Source organism: Branchiostoma lanceolatum, chromosome 2 (genome assembly GCF_035083965.1).
Source record: "Branchiostoma lanceolatum isolate klBraLanc5 chromosome 2, klBraLanc5.hap2, whole genome shotgun sequence".
NCBI lineage: Eukaryota > Metazoa > Chordata > Leptocardii > Amphioxiformes > Branchiostomatidae > Branchiostoma > Branchiostoma lanceolatum.
Window position 1 is genome coordinate 15,024,075 of NC_089723.1, and position 21,473 is coordinate 15,045,547.

The 21,473-nt window shown below is 39.6% G+C and overlaps 1 protein-coding gene across 2 annotated transcripts in view; it reads left to right on the top strand.

Moving 5' to 3' along the window:
• LOC136427556 (serine/threonine-protein kinase ATR-like) overlaps positions 1-21,342 on the top strand; it is a 67,817-nt gene extending 46,475 nt beyond the window's left edge. Inside the window, exons 36-54 of one of the 2 annotated variants that reach the window (XM_066416515.1) lie at positions 309-442; positions 1,377-1,429; positions 3,690-3,800; positions 4,449-4,517; positions 5,008-5,060; positions 5,178-5,211; positions 5,855-5,973; positions 7,364-7,493; positions 9,060-9,149; positions 10,739-10,846; positions 11,462-11,550; positions 11,787-11,852; positions 12,968-13,063; positions 14,633-14,786; positions 16,319-16,384; positions 16,842-16,927; positions 19,066-19,168; positions 19,654-19,758; positions 20,910-21,342. In XM_066416515.1, coding sequence (XP_066272612.1) covers positions 309-442; positions 1,377-1,429; positions 3,690-3,800; positions 4,449-4,517; positions 5,008-5,060; positions 5,178-5,211; positions 5,855-5,973; positions 7,364-7,493; positions 9,060-9,149; positions 10,739-10,846; positions 11,462-11,550; positions 11,787-11,852; positions 12,968-13,063; positions 14,633-14,786; positions 16,319-16,384; positions 16,842-16,927; positions 19,066-19,168; positions 19,654-19,758; positions 20,910-20,969 — 1,726 coding nt within the window. In that variant the 3' untranslated portion in view covers positions 20,970-21,342. Of the gene's footprint in view, positions 1-308; positions 443-1,376; positions 1,430-3,689; positions 3,801-4,448; positions 4,518-5,007; positions 5,061-5,177; positions 5,212-5,854; positions 5,974-7,363; positions 7,494-9,059; positions 9,150-9,559; positions 9,650-10,738; positions 10,847-11,461; positions 11,551-11,786; positions 11,853-12,967; positions 13,064-14,632; positions 14,787-16,318; positions 16,385-16,841; positions 16,928-19,065; positions 19,169-19,653; positions 19,759-20,909 lie in introns of both variants that reach the window. The other variant, XM_066416514.1, reaches the window with a different exon arrangement.
• The last annotated feature ends 131 nt before the right edge of the window (positions 21,343-21,473 follow it).

Consider the following 21,473-nt stretch of genomic DNA (forward strand, 5'->3'; position numbering starts at 1 on the left):
AGATGTCTTGATAAGACGCATAGGGGTAGCACTCTTCTCCATTTAGCTCCCTTGGGCTAGACATTTGTGCAAGTCACTATACAGCAGGGGGCTGGTTCGCTGGTAGTGATGTGTGTTTAACTTCCATACTGTTTTCCTAAATGCTGATTGCTGTACCATTTTTAGAGTCTTTAGTATGACCCAGCTGGGGATCGAACTCACGACCTACTGTGTGCAAGACGAACACTCTATCCATTAGGCCATTAATATTGCACTGGGCTTTTCTACATTGAGAATCTTTTTAAAATGACCGCTGAACGTTTTTCCAGAGACATCATCCTGTACGTGGTGTCATACTTCGGGCGCTCCCTGCAGTATGGTAACCAGCACATCTACCAGTCCATGCCCAGACTCCTGGCTCTGTGGCTCGACTACGGAGCTAAGGTGTCGGACTATGAGAAAGGTAAGGCAGTACTGCTACATGAAGAAAAAGACTCTTTTTACAAAAACAGGAGATTTATTCAACCGACGTTTCAGTGACCATCTGTCACCTTCATCAACTTATTCTGACTGGTTCACATAGCACTGCAGCACAGGTGTTGTTGCTTTATTATATACATTCCCAAGCGCAAAGTATATTAATACATAATATACACTGTTACAGGGAACAGCATCCACAATGCGGTCCCAAATATACAGGACTGTAACACATATTATACTACTGTCAAGCAATAAACAAATTAATGAAGGTGAGAGATGGTCAGTTTAGAGTTGGTGAATAAATCTCCTGGTTGTGCGAAAAGAGTCTTTTTACTCAGTGACTTACCAACCTATAGTAAATACTGCCACATGTATGTTTGCTTTTCCTGATTCTAATGCAGGAAGAATCCATAATCTCCTTTTTCTGAGACAGTCACATTCAATTGTTTAAGCAAAAAATTTAGAAATGCCCACTTTAATACGAGTCCTTTCTTTTATATAAGGGTAGGTAGTTATAGACTTAAGTTTTCTTGAATCTTATAGCTTATTCTCAATGATAGTTTGGATGTCATGTCTGTGCAGTACAATTCTAATCCAATAGGAATCACATGTAAAGGTCCTTACTATGATAGACTTTTTCAGGTACAAGATATTATCCATAATTAACATGTTGGAAGAAAATGTCCTGCATATTCCATTAAAAGAAAATGTCTACAGTATATAATTTTTTATTGCAGTACATTGATTGTGTAAACAAAAAAGTTCTGTTATACCCCATCAACGGAGGTGGCCATCTTGGTGCCCGCCATCTCGGACACTTGGACAATATATGATAATTTTTGATGAATATGGCAGACTTTATCAGGAGATTTTATTTCCTAAATGTCTGTTAATTTTTTAATATTTTTTTTTTGCAGCTGGGAGAGCGGAGAGGACCAACATGAGGGTTCTCCTCCCAAAGCTTAACGAAGTATGTCTTATAAGTCAATAGATAAATGTTTATTATAATTATGTGTAAAAAATTATGTTCAATGCTGTTTGTAGTGGTTGGCAGTTCTTACCCCAGTTTATGTGTTAAAAGTTAAAAAAAAGATTTTTGATAAAAAATTCTATAATGATTGAAAACATGCAAAAGGTAGCTGAAAGACATATATACATTGTACATGCATGGTCACCATGTGTCTTCAAAAATATTAAGGATTAATTAGTGTTTTGAAAAGCTCTACTGTTCTAAAGGTATACAAACCTTGAATCATGCAAGAGATACAACATCTTGTAACATAATGCAATACAAATCGATCATATACAGTCAAACCTGTATTAGCGGTCACCTTTGCATAGCGGCCACCTGCCCAGAGTGGTCACTTTTTGTCGGTCCCTTGGATTTTTCCCATTGACATAAGCATTAAGAATTAGGCTAAAGCGGCCACCTGTCCAACGCGGTCGCGGCCACACGATTTTCGGTCCCGCAGGTCTGGAAACACTGCCGATAACGGTCACGGCGCATGGTCCCCGCAAGATTCGGGAACCTTCTTTCAAATCTCGGCAGAAAAAAAATGTCACAGTGTTACCCATGAAAATGTTGTGCATGGTTTTATTTTGCTCCTGGTGTTGGTTTTGCATTTCCAAAACCGCTTAGACGCCAGAAATTTGCAGACAAACAGAGGCAGTCTTGCGCGCGGTCCTAGCGGGACGCTTTGTTTACTTGGGTTACTTCACTAGTAGTACCATGGGCGAGCAGTTTGTTAAAAACATGCCTTTTATCCTCAAAAAAAATGTTTATGAAGTCATCCATCCTTTATATATTCTGTTCTCTTTATTCAAAGACCTTCTTTGACGAAATAAGTTTACATTTTGTAATTTGTACTATTTAATGTAAAGTAAAATCATAACTCACACATTGCAGCTGCACACACATTGCAGTAGACTATCCCAATGACCCTATGAGTATGACCTCACAGGCGCCATCTTGCAGCTGTTCTTTTTTTCTCCTGGCAAAAAATCCGACCCAAACAGGCTGATTTTACCGTGAAATTCCACATTTATTTGCTGATAAATGATGTCGCCGCGCAATTGAAAATGACACGGTTGTCTTCGGCAACATTTTGGTCGCATGTGCTCCGGATTGGGGGCGGATCGATGGATCGACTTGGACTTAATTTGCTTGTGGAAAAATCCGGACCTACCGAAAGCAGTCATCTTGAGCCGATGGTCGTCTTGTGGAAGTGGTCGGTAGACCAAGTTTGACTGTACATGTATGTGAATAAATGTTTCTCAGTGGGTACAGAAAACATGTGCCACTTATTGGTCATGGTCAATCAACCGTTTCTATAGAGCGGCCACCTGTCCATTGCGGTCGATTTTGGCCAGTCCCTTGAGTGACCGCTATAGGCAGGTTTGACTGTAATGGTAAAAGAAAAGGTAAAGATCCCATAGCTTTTTTGAGGCTGTAGGGGCAGTGGGTTCTTAATTGGAATGGTATTAGAAGGAGGATCCCATCCCCCTCCTTTTGTGTACATGTTTTTTTACCTCCCAACTGAATTTACACCCGGGTCGAGTGCGGAAAGTACCTTTCCCAAGGACATAAAATCATTTAAAGTCCAGCCTGGAATACTTTGGAATCAAACCTGTGATCTCCCAGTCCCATTTTTGTTAGTCTGCCCACTAGGCCTTCTACACCATTGACAGTTCAATATGAGGCAATATCAAATTTGACATACGTGCATTGAATCTACAGTTGAAACAGTTTGAACTAGGGGGCCCACACCTACACCACTTCTTAATTACAAAAATGGAAGCTGTGCTGCAGTACCAAGGTCATATACCAGGGGGCCCAACATCGATCTTGAATTTTGGCTTCACAATTCCCGTCCACATACCAAATATCATCGTAATCCATCTAAGGTTCTTGAGTTATGCTGACTACAGAAGTGCGGAAACACAAACATACACACAGACAGACAGACACACCCAAAACTATATTCTCCATTTTTCATGGAGATAAAAATTATCTTCCCACTATACTGCTAGGGTGAGCCTATACATTGTATATAATGGTATTATACAGTCATGTATAGTATTGTGAGCAGTTTGCAAGAATTCTTAGAATTGTACAGGAATGTGTCCACAGGAATTTATATAAGAATGTTTACAATTTTAGAAAGTGGGTCTTGCAGCCCCCCTGGGGGCATTCATCCTAGAAATGTATTTTTGTTTCCCCTGGTCCACAGATTATTGGGGGTTTGACCAGGAAGTTAGCCCCGTACCAGTTCCTGACGTCCTTCTCACAGCTCATCTCACGGATCTGTCACTCGCACACGGACGTCCTCACCAAGCTGGAGGTACGCTCGCAAAACTTGCAGCTCATTTATTTGTTTATTACTGTTACCCTTTAGTTGTATCACAACTAGTCTTACAGGGTTCATCATACATACAGACAGATTGCAATATCACAAGGAACATATAATTTATGCAATTATCTAACTATGTTCTAAACATAATCATAACACGATATATTCAGACTGTTAACTAATACGCTCGCAAAACTTGCAGCTCATTTATTGGTTTATTACTGTACCCTTTAGTCGTATCACAACTAGTCTTAGTTACAGGGTTCATCATACAAACAGACAGATTGCAATATCAAAAGGAACATATAATTTATGCAATTATCTAACTATGTTTTATACATAATCATAACATGATATATTCAGACTGTTAGCTTAACTAATACGAATAACTGGTGGATGGCCTTTATGAAGTTATATGGAGCAGTCAATGATTTCATGTTGGGTGGCAGGGTATTCCATAGATTGATGGCCCAGTACTAGTAGAGAAAGGTGTGTATCTATTGAAAAAGCTTACAAATATGAATTTTGACCTTATAAGCCAGACTGAGTGTTGATAGTGCTTAATATGTATTTATATCAATTAGTACTATAAATTCTATAAATCATGATGTCCTCTTTTCCTGCCCTAATCTTCTACAGGACATCATTGCCATGCTGCTGGTGACCTTCCCACAACAGTGCATGTGGCTGATGATGGCTGTGTCCAAGGTGGGTTCTCTTTACGTATACTCTGTTAACAGAAACTCATCAAACAATTGCAGGTATATGGATTAAACGTGTACCTTGGAGAGGCTCTACTAAACTTTTGTTGGCGTGACCTCTAACCAGCTGTCAGCCAATCAGAAAATTGCCTTTATGTTTCCTTTAGGTGGAGACAATTCTCTGATTGGCTGACTGCTGGTTAGAGGCCACGCCCACAACAGTTGAAACCTAACCCCAGTTTAGCAAAGCCTCCCATAGGTACTTTGTATAGGCAGTGTGTGAGGCTCTATATTGGAGAATACAGTCAATAAACAAAATGTGTAAATGGTAATGTTTGCGTATTGAGGTCCCATTTGGCTAACATGATTATGGAGCAATCCACATACTTTTTACACAAATATCTGTTTGCTTCAGATGTTGTTACTATTTAATATGCATGTTTACAATATTTCATTGTGCATCAAATGTCAACACTAAGGATGATTTCTTGTTCCAGTCAACATCTCTGATTCGGAAGAAGCGCTGCCAAGACATCTTTAAGAAAGCCAAGTAAGTTGTGCATCTTATCTTCCAAGACTTTCTGATTTTATTGAAGATAAAAGCAGATTCCTTTTGATATTTTCTGAGCTGAATATTTGATCAACATTCTCTTTTTTGTCCATATAGGTCTATGAATAGTGAGCTCAACCAGTTTATACAGGTATAAGCTTGATTTGTTTCATTGTTTATCTTGTTTAGCTTATTTAGAAGTTATGTAACACATACAGCTGGGGCCAATTGGACCAGTGTACTTGCAGCTTATAGTTGCAAAAGAACAAGAAATCCTTAGCATTTGTTTATACTTAATAGCATAAGGGCAACATAGAAAGAAACACACTTTTGCCCCAACACTTAAAAGAATACATTCAACATTTCTGACTGTTGCCAAAATCATATCCAGTTGCTGGTCATGAGTAACTGCTATTTGGCATATCTTATTACCTAGATGTCGTAACCATGTTTGTTTTAAAGGTAGCATTTTAAGATACCAGCTATGCTTGTCTTAAAGGTAGATACCATCTTAAGGTGTACAATCTATGCTTTTCTTTAAGACAGCTACCATCTTAGATACAAGCTATGTTTGTCTGAAAGACGGCTACTGACTTACAGATATTAAGCTATGTCTTAGACTTAGATTAAGTTAGAAACAGCAGCTGCTTTTACTAACTGTCTTGAGATGCCAGCTTTGTAGAAATACACATTGTCAATCATGTGACTGCTGTGCTCATAAAGAATCAACCCTTGGCTACATTCTTGAATCCTGACCTAGTGTTTTAGATGTTGACGTTGTATGAATCCTTTAGGATGCCACCAGGCTGGCTGACAAGCTGCTGGAGTTGTGTAACAAGCCTGTAGACCAAGGTGTGCAACACTTCAGCCTCAGTCTACACTTCAAGTCACTCAAGAGACTACTGGAGGACAGGTAAAGTATTCCTTCTGTTGTCGCCTTGTGGTTAGGGTTGATGACTTAGAATCTAAAGTATAGGTTCTAGGTTAAGATCCTATGTATATAGCTAGAAGAGGGGTGTCCCTGTGGTGTAGTGGTCTGCACTTCTGTCACTTACCACATCTGGTTCAAATTACTCGGAACCAGAAGGCCCAAGTTCGTGCCCGGGTAGGACACCTCTGGACAAGAGGCGCATTGAGTCATAGCAAAGACTTTATAAAAATGGTACATACTTATGAAACAGTATTGAAGTTTAACACACTTCACTGCCAGTGGACTAGCCCCTTGCTGCAGTGATTGCACCACAGTGTGGCCCAGGGCTACGAAACGGAGATGGGCACATCTTATGGTGTGGGAGGATTTGAACTAAATAGCTAGAAGGTTGCAATTCTGTGCCATTGGGAAACATACTTTGCACCAATGTCTTCACTTTGACTAAGGTGAAAATGAGTACTTGGCTTTAGTTAGGGACGCTCTCTCGGATGGGGCATATAAGGGTCCTGTGTCAAGCATGTTAAAGAACCCACAACACTTATCGCTGAGAGTAGGGGTTCTTCCCGGTGTGAGTGGATCATGCAGCTTGTAGGAGGAAATGTTGTTTCTGACTTCTCTGTGTCTGTCTATATATGTTTCTGGAATTCCCAATCTACACAATTCAGCATTACCCTACATCCTCATGCAGTGTGCAATTTTTTCTCTGTAGGACTGGGACTACAGTAACTGTATTTCTTGTTTCTTTCACTGTTTTAGTAACTTTATGTTCACTGTTTTCTCGTTCACCTCTGTACCGTAAACTTATCATCACTGTGAAAAAACGGTTTTTATTGATGATTCATTCGCACATCTGTTCTGTAAATCACTTGCCGCCACCGTGAAGTTAAAGTTCAGTGAAAATGTCCATTTTTCTTACACTGTGAAATTTTGCTACCGTGAAGATGAATATAGAATACTGAGGGTGATGCGGAATACACACCTTAAGTTGTTGTATTTTATTCATGTTATAACCCCCCGTGAAAACACTATTTTCAATGCGGAATGCGCCAGAAGTTGAGGGAGTTTTGTGTCCTCGAACAAAAATATTTAACAACATCAATTCCAACCTCTGAACCTGGTATTTGAATTTTCGATGGCCGCGCAATCGGCACACTTGAAAAGCATTCCAGATATTCTATGGAAGCCCATGTGATACAAGTAGAACCCTGTGTGATACGGAAAGTAATGACACGATCCGGAACACCCGTATCAAACGTTTTCGCAGCCCAGGTATGACATAATGTAAATTACAGTATGCAAAGTATTATGGGTAAAGACATAGAGGTGAAGTGTGCCACCTCTGATTGCCTTGTTGTCTTTGTTATTTTTCTAGGAAGTTCAGTCCGATCCTGATGCCCCTCCAGTCGGCCCTAACCGTCACCCTCCCTAGCGGCCCGGGCTCCCACGCCAACCACGAACCCTTCCCTGCTGCACTGGTCTACATCGCTGGGTTTGAAGACACTGTGAGTTACATCTAGAGCTGTGTACCTAAAGAAAGTTTAAAACTTCTTTCCGAGCTTGAGAACCTCGTGTTGAACCTTAGGCTGCACCAAGTAATTCTTATGGATGACGTCCACGCGCGCATTGATTTTGGTCTGTTCCAAGAAAAAAACAAGAAATTCCGCTTCCTGTAACTATGACCAAAGAGTTCCTTTTTGATATAATATGTTTCTGCAGGCCTGCAAAATCAATGGGATATGGAAAGAAACAGGACAGGACAACAACTGCTGTTCAACTTCAACTGATTTATTCAAATTATTGTTGTTTTCATGATGAATAAAAGAATTGTTAGTTGTTACACTGTGTTCTCTCATTCAATTTGTGTCCTAACATGTGTCATCGACTATTATATTTCAAATCTAGGCATCTTGTTTTTTTCGGCCCTTCTTGCTTTTTTTTCGCGCTCATTAGATTTAGGGTCTCCAAAGGACGTCATCCATAAGAATTACTTGGTGTATGTAGCCTTACTTTCAATTCAAGAAACGATGTTTAGGCCACACCAATTTAATTTCTTGGTTAACAGATTTTTGTTTTAATTTTAGCAAAAAAAATCATAAAAACAGAAGGCTGGGGTGAAAACTTGCACCTGACCATGTTCACACCCTGAAACTGTGTCACCAAAGCACAGACTTTCCTCTGAGATTATGTTTTCATGTTGATTTTGGAATTTAGCAGTTTTTCAAAAAATCTGTTAACCAAGAAATTAAATTGGTGTGGCCTCTCAAATGTCGGGTTTAGGTACAGGTATAGGCATGATCAATGTTTGGCTATGTTGAAATAAGTTGTACATTTTGTATAATGTTTGAAGTTTGTAACAGTTTGCCATTCCTTACTATAATTAAAGGTTGCAAGTTGATATATGTATATTCAGTTTGAGTGTCCAAAATGCAACATTGATTGAATTTAGCCATTACATAACAGATATATGTAGCATTATGGATAATTGATTATGATATTGTGTTTACAAGCACTTTCGATTACATTTAGAGCTTCTTCCATTGCATATATGTATGTTGTCTGACTTTTCCACTTACAGTTTTAAAGCAGTAACTTCAGTCCCAATTTATAGTCTTACTTGTCAACTTGACAATAAATTATGATTCTACCCTGCATATATCTGTTATATTTCCCACCATGTTAACTGAAATGCACTTCATTCTACAACACCTACCACCATTGCACTTTTGTTTTAGATACACAATAGAATCTGTACTTTTTACACTTCAGATTCTGTACTTTTCACACATCCACAGCAACCTTTGCATAACATTTCCAATGCACTTACTCACTCGTCTTCCTTTCATCTGTAACTAACTTTGCTTTCCCTTGATGTTGAATAAATGAATGAATGAATGAGTGAACGAAAGGAAAGGAACGAATGAATGAATGAATGATGTCTTTCATTCCTGTGAATGGCATGTACAAAATGTCACAAATGTATCAACAAGTGTTTGATGATATGTTGTGTTTCCATTGCATTTTCTCCTACATTCTGTCTCTCTGCCATTCCCACCCTGCTGCTCCTGTAGGTTGAGCTCTTGCCATCCTTGCAACGACCCAAGAAGTTCTCATTTTGTGGTACTGATGGTCATTCCTACATCATGATGTGTAAACCCAAGGTAACACTAAAACGTGAAACGCCCCAGCCCAAACCAGACTGAGTTTTTCTTGTGTGGACAAGGAATCCAGTTGCAAAAGAAAAAAAGATTATTGTTGCCCGGCGGCATTCTAATGTTGATTTATTCAGACAGGTTTGTAAAACTAAGATTTTGCAGGAATGTGAAATTCAAGAGTTCCTTAAAAGGACTTGAGCCTGATTTTCATCATTCTTTAGTTCAGAGAATGACCAGGAAAAAAGTCACAGTCTACTGGAAAATTTATAAAATGGCATTCGCAGTTTTAGTTTCTTTTTCTGATGTTGGTCATCAGACATTCTAGCAACTGGCTTCCTTCGTTTCCATAGAGAGGAGAGCTATGTTTGGTTTTAGGATAGATTGAAACACTCTTGATAACGACATGTACATTCTAGGTGGAGGTTTTGAGTTCTGCAGCCAAGCCAAAGAAAATAGCAGTCAAGGGTTCAGACGGGAAGGCATACTTCCTCATGTGCAAACCTCACGTAAGTGCTAATGTATAGATGTATTCATGTAGGTGTACACAAGCCACTATTTGATGGCTCCAAGGTGATGCTGTAGGGGTTTTTCTAGAAAAGAATTGCAAGGGGGAATTCCCTGGTCATTGCGAGGGAGTGGAGCGACCAAGTGGGGGGATGGTGTAAAGTTTTAGAAAATTTTAAGTTTAAATGGGGCCAAATTGAGGGGCAAAATTACTGTCAGACAAATCACAGTTGTGGCCACATGTGACCTAGTGGCATCCCTGGTCAATCAGAATTTTATGCTTAAGAGAGAATCTGCTCCCCAGGGTAAGGTGGCGCATGGCCAGGGCAGGGGGGCGCCTTGCCCCTGCTCCCCTCTTTAGATGAGTCTCTGTGCTGCTGCCTCAGAGAGCATATGGTATGTCATCACTGTGTCAGCCGCCATGTTGGTGTCCCAATTTGCATTCCAGTAAATCGCAGCTCAAACTTATCTGACACGTTTTCTATCATCTTTTGACCCTCTCAAATAATCAATGCCAAAATATGTGCAGCTCAAAGAGAATATTAAAAGAATAAATTAAAGCATGTCAATTAAACACGAAAATTCTGTAGACGCTTGAGCTACAATCAATTGTTTTCAGAAATTACACCAACAATGTGTTATGTGAGTTACACGTAGTTTCACACGGCTAAGTACAAACTTTTCGTAGCTAACACTGGAAATTGAAGGGTATAAAGGACATGATCTGTTCAGTTTGTATACATAAAAGCATGCAAGAGAAATTGTTGCTGTTACTAGTATTATCCAATTGCACTATCTGTGAGATATCATATTATCTAATTCGACATCATGCTGCAATTGTTTGTAGACTTTGGTAAAAAATATGAACTTAACCTTAAGTATGGTGAATTATTAGCAAACTTAAGTCCACATTGGTGCTTACTGATGGTATGTTGAAGGTCAAAGTGACAGGTGCTTGAACTTCCTGCTACAAGAGTAACACACAAAAATCTTTCAGTTCTGAAACATATGGTATTCATTCAATAGAATTTTGCAACAGGATAAGGTATGGGCGCTGAAATGAAGTGTCTTCGCCTTTGTGTCCTCGCTAGGATGACCTGCGGAAGGACTGTCGGCTGATGGAGTTCAATGCCATCGTCAACAAGTGTCTGAGGAAAGACCCCGAATCCCGCAGAAGGCAGCTCTATATCAGGACCTATGTAAGTGTCTATTGCTATGTCTGAGAGGATGGTCTTGTTTTCTGCACCATTTACTTCCACTGTAGAGAAAGGTTCTCTCCCTGGTTCTGAATGCAAAGTCTGTAGAATACTTTATAGAGTGGTTCTCTCCTTGGTGCTGAATGTGTAATCTGTAGGACACTAGCTCTCTCCTTGGTGCTGAATGTGTAGTCTGTAGAACGCTATAAAGAATGACTCTCTCCTTGGTGCTGAATGTGTAGTCTGTAGAACACTATAAAGAATAGTTCTGTCCTTGGTGCTGAATGTGTAGTCTGTAGAACACTATAAAGAATAGTTCTGTCCTTGGTGCTGAATGTGTAGTCTGTAGAACGCTATAAAGAATGGTTCTCTCCTCGGTGCTGAATGTGTAGTCTGTAGAACACTATATTAATTGGATCTCTCCTTGGTGCTGACTTTGTAGTCTGTGTAGAACTATTAAGAATTGTCCACTCTCCACTGTGATATATATATAGACTACAGAATACCATTGAAGTTTGTCATGTCACTAATGCTTTTATTGGCTCCCTCCTGCATAATTGCTGCTGGTCGCTCAGACTACAGCCAATAATTGTGACTGTTATATTGTCTGTCATACAGTCGGTGGTTCCCCTGAATGAGGAATGTGGGCTGATAGAGTGGGTTAACAACACCCACCCTCTACGACAGGTGCTCATCAAGATCTACAAGTAAGCATAGCTCATATATGGTAGCGGAAGGGAACTTGAATAACTTTGAATAAATCATAAAAAGCATACACCAGTGTAGCTGACCACTATGTACTCCCAGACCATATATATATATATATATATAAGGGTGTATTTAATTTAATTCCTTTCTTTTAAATATTCTTTCATATCGTTAATCTGATGTTATTCTTGATATCCTGATATGTATTTACCATTGGTGTTTTGTTTACCAATAGGGAGAAGGGCATGTACACCAGGGCTAGTGAGTTCAAGCCCTTCCTTTCAAAGGACATGAAGACAGAGTGAGTATTTTATATCTTCTGACAGACCATAGACTGATAGTAGCTCTGAAGGCGCCAATTGAAGCTTACTTCTCACATCAAGATTCTATCAAGTCTTGTAGTAGATAAGTTTACAGAGAACAGAGATGCTCTTAAAGGAAAGCTACAAAAAAATTAAAAAGCCTACTAAATGCTAGATACACCCCAAAGTCAAGTTCTCATCGTCTTGTTTCACATAAGTCCGTAATAGTTCTGGGATCTTTCACTGTTTGCAACTTATGCTGTTATTGCGCCTTCTCCCCTGATGATTGAATTATTAGTGTTCTAAATTTCCCAACCAGAATGAATGGGGCTTTTTAAACTGGCTTTCCTGGGGATAGATTTCAAGAAACTTTACAAATTTAAAGCCCACTAACTCGTGAATTCCCTCAAATTCGTCGGGAAGTTCCTCAAAATCCATCCTCAGAAAAGCCAGCTTGAAAAGCATTATTTATACTGGTTGGGAAATTTAGAACACTGACGTAACATAATTCAATTATCAGGCAAGAAGGTGTCAGCAGGCCATAAGTTGCAAACAGTGGGAGATCCCAGAACTATGACGGACTTATGTGAAACAACTTGAAGTAAGAACTTGACCTTGGGGTATATCAAGCATAGTATAGAAGACTTTTCAATTTTTTGGTGTAGCTTTTCTTTTATTCTACTAGTCTATAAGAGTTGATGTCATACCTGGGCCTGATACGGGTGTTCCGGACCGTGTGATAACTATCCGTATCACATAGGATTTGGGAGTTGTATCACACGGGCTTCCAAAGAACATTTTGAATGCATTTTCGAGCGCACCAGTTGCGCCGCCGCCGAAACTTCGAATACTGGATTCGGAGGTTGGAATTAATGTTGTTACAGTTTTGTGTTCGAGGACACAAAACTCTCTTAACTTTTGGCGCATTACGCATTGAAATGTGTGTTTTCTCGGGTGGGTATGACATAGATAAAATACAACACGGTGTATTCCGCATCACTCTCGGTCCCAGCCCTCCGTTGGGTTGGTACCTTGGGTGATACGGAATACCCCGTGTTGTATTCTATTTGCATACTTTTGCCAGTTCTGCTTCTGATAACCGTACCATCCACAGGGAGAGACTGCACATGTTCCAGACCACCATCCTACCCAAGCACCCTCCTGTGTTCAGGGAGTGGTTCCTTAAAGTGTTCCCTGATCCAACCTCATGGTGGGTAGTCATCTTAGGCCATGTTGATTTGATTATATGGATGACATCCACGTGTGCATCAATTTTCATCCGTTTCCAAAAGAAGAAAAAAGGTTTCGGCCATACTCTAAATCATACAAAGCAGCTGCAAAATGAAAAAAAATGTGATGTACATTTCCATACAATATTTGGAAAATGGATGCTAATGTCCCAGAATACCAAAGTCAATTCCAAATTCCAAAGATGTGAAAGAACAAAAGTGAAGAATCCATAATTCGGTATGCCATACTCAGTGTGCTTAGTTTTCTCTATCCTTCCTGACCACGTAGATTTCACTATGAAGGCAACATTTTTTGGCCAAACTTTTTTATTTTATTTGCACGCTTGCATCAGTTTTGGGATCCCCGTAGGATGTCATTCATAATCAAATCAACATGGCCTTACTAAAACTAGTCTGTAACTACTGGTGGTATAGAGATTTGGCGTCATGTCTGTGTCCTCAGCCATGTTGGTGTCCCTATTTACATTTCAGTGTTTTACGACATCTTCTAAGCCTCTGAAATAACCAGTCTACAGCTCAAAGAAGAGAGAGGAATACACAAAACCTGCCAATAAAACACATAATTGCTGTGTTTTCTTGAGCAATGATCCGTTGAAATGATCTGTATGATATGCAAATAGGGACACCAACATGTCAGTCAACACCTGCCTGCTTCATTGACATGGAAAATGAGTGAAAGCACTTAATTTGTCGACCTGTCACTTTTATCTTTTTGCCAGGCCGCACCAATCTTGTTTGTTGGTTCCCAGATTTTAAAAGATAATGATAATTTTAAAGATTTCAAAGATTTTGAAAGATGCTTGAGGTCTGAGGGCTGTAACTGTGCAAACAGTTTCAGGGAGTGAATATACAAAGTCAATGTAGTAAGATGCAAATTTTCCTCCCAGCCTTCTGTTTTCATCTTGACCGTTTTCTAAATTTTCACTTGAAAATGTCCGAGAAACAAGGAAGTAAATTAGTGTGGCCTCAATGTTGGACTTTGCTGTAAACTTGTTTCAAGTTAAGGGAGCAATTAGCGTCACCGTGTGTAGCTAGATTTTTTTTGTTTGAGGTATGCTGAAAATCACAAAGGTATTGTAACTATAATGTATACTTAGGAAGGGTTCAAAATCCTTTTTTTCTGTTACGTACAATATTGCACGTTGTCTGAACTTTTACTTGTGATATGGAGAAGCTTTCTTCAACTATCAGTGCCCAAGTCAGTGTTCCTGCCCTAGTACGTGACAAACTTTGGTAAAAAAAAACTATGTAGAAATATGTCCTGTTAATTAGCTTACTTTAGATTCATAAAACTAAGTCTGGAAATTTTTTACCCCACAAAATTGCTATTTTTGTTAAGTCTTTTTTTTAACTACTACATGTATATACTATTAGAAAAAAAACTCTGAAAGTCAGCAATTTTCCAAATGTTTTGAGCCCTATTGTTGTATAATATCTTGAAGTGTGAGATTGTCTTTTGGTGCAGGCAGTCTCATAAATGCTGAATTTAGATTAGATGAGTATTTTTTTATTGTTGTTGTCTTGCCCAGGTACCAAGCTCGCCTGAACTACTGTCGCACCACGGCGGTCATGTCCATGGTCGGGTACATCCTGGGACTGGGGGATCGACACGGAGAAAACATCCTGTTTGACTCCACCAACGGTGACTGTGTCCATGTGGACTTCAACTGTCTCTTCAACAAGGTAGAGACATTTATGGCGTCGTGTGGCGCAAGTGTAGAGCGTGCGGCTGTCAAGCAATGGGACCCGGGATCTAATCCCGGGTTGTGCCCAGAGACATGTCCGAACTTGCGCTCCGACGTTTTGCCCTTGGCAAAGGCACTTAACACGACTTTCCTCACTTCACTCAAGTGTAAATGAGTACCTAGCTCATCTAGGGTTAGGGAGGTCCCTCGGATAGGACATTGAATGGAGGTCCCGTGTTTGGGGAGAGCCACATAAAAGAACCCACCGCACCTTTCGAAAAAGAGTAGGGGCATGCCCCGGTGTGCGATGGTCCAAATCTTACAGTACGGTCTGAGATGACATCTTGAAAAGGTGTTTGTTCACCTGTTATGTCAATCCTTCCACAAAATGTGGTAAATCAAAATGAATAAATAAATTTACTCTTTTGTTGCTGAGACATATAGAAAACAACACGGTGTATTCTGTATCGCCCGAGGTACTGGCCCGGCCGTAGGTCATATAGCCCGACAGCCGAAAGCCTATGCAAACCGCGGGAGGGCCGGGACTGAGGGTGATGTGGAATACAACGTGTTGTATTTTACTTATGTCATACCTTGGTCATACCCACCCGAGAAAACACACATTTCAATACAGAATGCGCCAGAAGTTGAGGGAGTTTTGTGTCCTTGAACAAGAAGCTGTAACAACATTGATTCTAACCTCCGAATCTGGTATTCCAATTTCCGATGGCGGCGCAATCAGCACGCTCGAAATGCATTCGAAATATTCTATGGAAGCCTGTGTGATAACACTTCCGAACCCTATGTGATCCAGATAGTTATCACACGGTCCGGAACACCCGTATCAGGCCCAGGTATGACATAAGGAAAAATTATCACAGGATGCGGAACACCCGTGTCAAACGTTTTCACGGCCCAGGTATGACATAAATACATGTATACCTGAACTTTCATAATTCTGCAAGGTACCATAAGACTACCATATTAAAAAGATAAGTGAAGTTTTAAAAAGTATACTAATACATCATCAGCAATCCCTGAGGTATTCACATGCACAGATATCCAGCTGTTCAAGACATTGTTGAGAAGGCCTTGTTAACACTTTTTTTAATGAGGTAGTCTTAGTGTGCCCAAGCGAAATTTTGAGAGTTGACATAAATATTGTCTTCTACATTAAGTAGGAGTATTATCCTCATGCTAAGAAACCTAATTAGTATTCTGATTTAAATTTTATCTGAGTATTACGCTACATTTCAGAACTTGTAGTACATTGATCAATTATCAAAATTGATACCAAGAAGATCGAAAATAATCCATTCAGTTGATTCAATTCTGTATTTTGAATATGTTGCTGTGTCAGACAGCAACTAGGGTGCACCGGTACTGCTGATAGTTGTATCTCTCTAATTTTTAATTAATTCTAAGAAAAAATAACAGCAGAGATTAGTTATGATTGTTGTGTAGTTAAGGCTAATTTGACTGTAGAGAAGTCATTGTAATACATGTAAGTTGCTTCATGTATGTGCACAGGGAGAGACGTTTGACTGGCCAGAGCTGGTGCCTTTCCGCCTCACACACAACATGGTCAACGCAATGGTAAGTCAGGATCACATGTATACTTTCTTGTCTTGCAGAAAACAACTGCAAAAGTGCACCTTGTATCATGTACATCATTTTCTTCACACGTTGATTGGAAACCACATAGACGGTTGTACAGGTCTTTTAGAAAAGTCCTTGTTCCTGCAACATTATATGAATGTCTGGTAATATATAAAAAAATACATTTATATTATGTATCTGGTTGATCAAGGGTGGGGTACCCATTAGGTAGGATATCTCATTGATGTCGTTAACTTCAGAGCTCTTAAACTGTCTAATTTCATTCTGCATTATTGTTAAGGAAAATTACTAAGCAGTCTGCCATGTTTGTATCTTTAGTTTGACATTATATATCATATGTGTGCTGTATGGTATACTTGATATAAAAAAGCACTTAGAAAAGTAGATTGTGATTATGTTATTTACATGTACATGTACATGATCTCTGCTGTAGGGTCCCTTGGGGTATGAGGGGATCTTCCGACGAGCCTGTGAGACAACCATGAAAGTTATGAGGGAACAAAAGGACCCTCTCATGTGGTGAGTCCTAGCTTTCTTGGCCCCAGAAAATTTCTATAAAACTGCTTGATTTTCCATTCTGCGTCAATCTAGTTTGGTAATGCCGTTTTACCATATTTGATATCCGTCAGTGTAGTATGTAGAAACCTGTAAAGATTAAAGAATGGTTCTCTCCTTGGTGCTGAATGTGTAGTTTTAGAACACGACAAAGAATAGTTCCCCCTTTGGTGCTCACTGTCTAGTCTGTAGAACACTACAAGAATAGTTCTCTCCTTGGTGCTGAATGTGTAGTCTGTAGAAAACTACAAGAATAGTTCTCTCCTTGGTGCTGAATGTGTAGTCTGTAGAGCACTATAAAAAGTAGTTCTCTCCTTGGTGCTGAATGTGTAGTCTGTAGAGCACTGTAAATAGTAGTTCTCTCCTTGGTGCTGAATGTGTAGTCTGTAGAGCACTGTAAATAGTAGTTCTCTCCTTGGTGCTGAATGTGTAGTCTGTAGAGCACTGTAAATAGTAGTTTTCTCCTTGGTGCTGAATGTGTAGTCTGTAGAGCACTAAAAAGAATAGTTTTCTCCTTGGTGCTGAATGTGTAGTCTGTAGAACACTAAAAAGAATGGTTTTCTCCTTGGTGCTGAATGTGTAGTCTGTAGAACACTAAAAAGAATGTTTCTCTCCTTGGTGCTGAATGTGTAGTCTGTAGAGCACTGTAAATAGTAGTTCTCTCCTTGGTGCTGAATGTGTAGTCTGTAGAGCACTATAAATAGTAGTTTTCTCCTTGGTGCTGAATGTGTAGTCTGTAGAACACTAAAAAGAATAGTTTTCTCCTTGGTGCTGAATGTGTAGTCTGTAGAACACTAAAAAGAATGGTTTTCTCCTTGGTGCTGAATGTGTAGTCTGTAGAACACTAAAAAGAATGGTTTTCTCCTTGGTGCTGAATGTGTAGTCTGTAGAACACTAAAAAGAATGGTTTTCTCCTTGGTGCTGAATGTGTAGTCTGTAGAACACTAAAAAGGATGTTTCTCTCCTTGGTGCTGAATGTGTAGTCTGTAGAGCACTGTAAATAGTAGTTCTCTCCTTGGTGCTGAATGTGTAGTCTGTAGAGCACTATAAATAGTAGTTTTCTCCTTGGTGCTGAATGTGTAGTCTGTAGAGCACTAAAAAGAATAGTTTTCTCCTTGGTGCTGAATGTGTAGTCTGTAGAACACTTAAAAGAATGGTTTTCTCCTTGGTGCTGAATGTGTAGTCTGTAGAACACTAAAAAGAATGGTTTTCTCCTTGGTGCTGAATGTGTAGTCTGTAGAACACTAAAAAGAATGGTTTTCTCCTTGGTGCTGAATGTGTAGTCTGTAGAACACTAAAAAGGATGTTTCTCTCCTTGGTGCTGAATGTGTAGTCTGTAGAGCACTGTAAATAGTAGTTCTCTCCTTGGTGCTGAATGTGTAGTCTGTAGAGCACTATAAATAGTAGTTTTCTCCTTGGTGCTGAATGTGTAGTCTGTAGAGCACTAAAAAGAATAGTTTTCTCCTTGGTGCTGAATGTGTAGTCTGTAGAACACTAAAAAGAATGGTTTCCTACTTGGTGCTGAATGTGTAGTCTGTAGAACACTAAAAAGAATGGTTTTCTCCTTGGTTCTGAATGTGTAGTCTGTAGAACACTAAAAAGAATGTTTCTCTCCTTGGTGCTGAATGTGTGGTCTGTAGAACACAGTTAAGAATGGTTGTCTCCTTGGTGCTGAATGTGTCGTCTGTAGAACACTGTTAAGAATTTAGTACCCGGTATACTGTAATTCTTGTTTCTTTCGCTGTAACTTTATGTTCGCTGTTTTCACGGTCACCTCTGTACCGTGAACTTATCATCACCGTCAAAAACCTTAATTTGTAATTATTTCTGATTCCTTCACACATCTGTTCTGTAAATCACTTGCCGCCACAGTGAAGTTAAAGTTCAGTGAAAATGTTCATTTTCCTTACACCTTGAAATTTTGCTACCGTGAAGATAAAGTGAACTACAGTATGAAGATTGGTCCTTGGTGCTGAATGTGTAGTCTGTAGAACACTAAAAGAATGAAGTATAGTTTTCTGTGCTTGAATACATCTCACATACCTATGTACGATATATTCAATATCCTTGTGTGAATGACACTGATATTTCTGTCCATGCAGTGTACTGAGGTCCTTTATCTTCGACCCTTTGGTGGAGTGGTCCAGAGTGAACAAAAGCACCCGGTCTGTGGTCCCAGAGTCAGGGGAGATCAGCAATGAAAAGGTAACCGTTCCTTGCAAGTGTTCTCATGATGTTTTCTATCAGTTCTTCTCCAAGAAAAGAAATAAGTGGATATGTTCATACAGGAAGATATTTTAGAAATTGTACTGAAATTCAGGAGCTGCAATGAAGATACTGTAAATGCAATTAAGTTCGTGTGGTTTTTATTTCATGCTAAGGGGAAAATGGAGTGTTCACAGTGTTTTTAAGTTTGCAGCATTGCTATATTGTCACATACTGCTACTGGAACAGTATTGGACAAAGTGGTTTTAAGTTCACGTTTATTTCTTCATTACAGTAACTTTTTGTAGACACAAATGTACACGTGTCAGCTGCTGTTTATGTAATGCACAAATATTGTGCATTATTAAATCTTACTGTAAGTTGGAAAATTGTTAAGCTATGGCTCATTTTCAGCAGCATTCACCAGCATATTTAGGCAGTGTGTTGCATCTAAATGTTTTTGATGTATGGTAAATATTTTGCAGGCTATGACACATGTGAGGGACATAGACCAGCGGCTCCAGGGGGTGTTCAAGAAGATGCGAGGACTTCCACTGTCTATTGAAGGCCATGTTCACCATCTCATACAGGTATTGTTTTGTGATTATTTTCTTGTGGTATTGTGATTGTCAGCCTGTATCTGTTAATCTGTATCTGTGTATCTGTTAATCTGGATCTGTCTATCTGTAATCTGAATCTGCGTATAACACTCTCCAGTTTAATTCCGGACTTCCAGTCTAATTCCGGACTGACCTCTCATATCTCAGCAACCTTACATCTACTTGGGATATTATTGTAAACTATAGGTAAAAATGATGTAAGAAATACGTAGCAGCCATCAATGACCCCCTGCGGATTAGCCCAAATCTGCAGAAATCTGGGTCTTGAGCAAGAAATCTGAGACTTGAGCCAGATTTCTGGCTCAAGCCCAGAATTCTGCAGATTTGGGCTAATCCGCAGGGGGTCATCGATGGCTGCTACGTATTTCTTACATCATTTTTACCTATAGTTTACAATATTAGCCCAAGTAGATGTAAGGTTGCTGAGATATGGGAGGTCAGTCCGGAATTAAACTGGAAGTCCGGAATTAAACTGAAGAGTGTTGTATCTGGATCTGTGTATCTGGATTTGTGTATCTGTTAAGCAAGAGGAATTGTAGAAAACACTGCTGAACAGGAAAATCATGAAAACATTAGTGTTTCAAGGAGGGCTTATTTTCATCTTGACCTCTTGTTGCATTTTACCAGTAAATGTCAAAGAATCAAAACCTTAACTAGTATTTTGAACAAAAACTGTTTGTATTGGAAAACATAACATGGGGTCGTGTGATGTAACAGCAGAGAGTTCAGCTCTGAACCAAGTGGTCCCGGGTTCGAACCTGTCATGTCACCGATTTTGTGCCCTTCAGAAAGGCACTTTACAGGACTTTTCTCACTCCACCCAGGTGTGAATGGGTACCTGACTTCGGTTGGGGAAGGTCATATTGCGGTCACCTGGTGGCGCTTTAATGGCAGCCGCCCAGACCCTTCGGCAGTTCCACAAAGTGCAAGTGTGGAACAAATATGTATCTGTTGCCCATGTGTTTTAATGAAATATGATTGAAAACCCTGCACGAATTCAGCGCTAGAAAGGCTGCCATTGCACAGGTAATTTCTGACCAATAAAAATCATTTAATTTATTATTATCTACTAGTCAATAACATTCATGAGGTTAAATGCAATTCTTGTGTTTGTGTTTCAGGAGGCCACATCAGATCTTCTGCTGTGCCAGATGTACATCGGGTGGGCTTCTTTCCTGTGATCAGGGTGGTCTGCTTCAGCCTTACACATCAATGGTACATCAAAGGCTTACACAAGGAAACAACAGGAGTCAGTTGAGGTGGACTACAAGGAGACTCAACTACTTAGTATTAAAACTATATTTACTTACACTGTTTCCAAAACGTGAAGAAAGGACTATTTTATTCCAAGGAGATGTAAGATCTGTTTTGCACATTTTGTAGCATTTAGTACTCGTCACCATGACAGAGAAAAGCGGGGACCACTGGAAAGCAGTATTACAAAAAGGTTAAATACCGACATGGAACATTTGCTTGGAACTTATTTCGTATCATCAAATGCATATGATAATGAGGGACTCGGCACATGCATACTGTGTTATATCCTTGTAACTTTCTGTTGGCACAATAAATAGCACTGTTCTTGAAAGCTTCTTGCAGTGGGTTCATCTTTGCCTATTCTATCTATATAGCATATTCGTGGCGTCACATGGACGATTGGCTAGGCCAGTGGACGCGAGATCTAG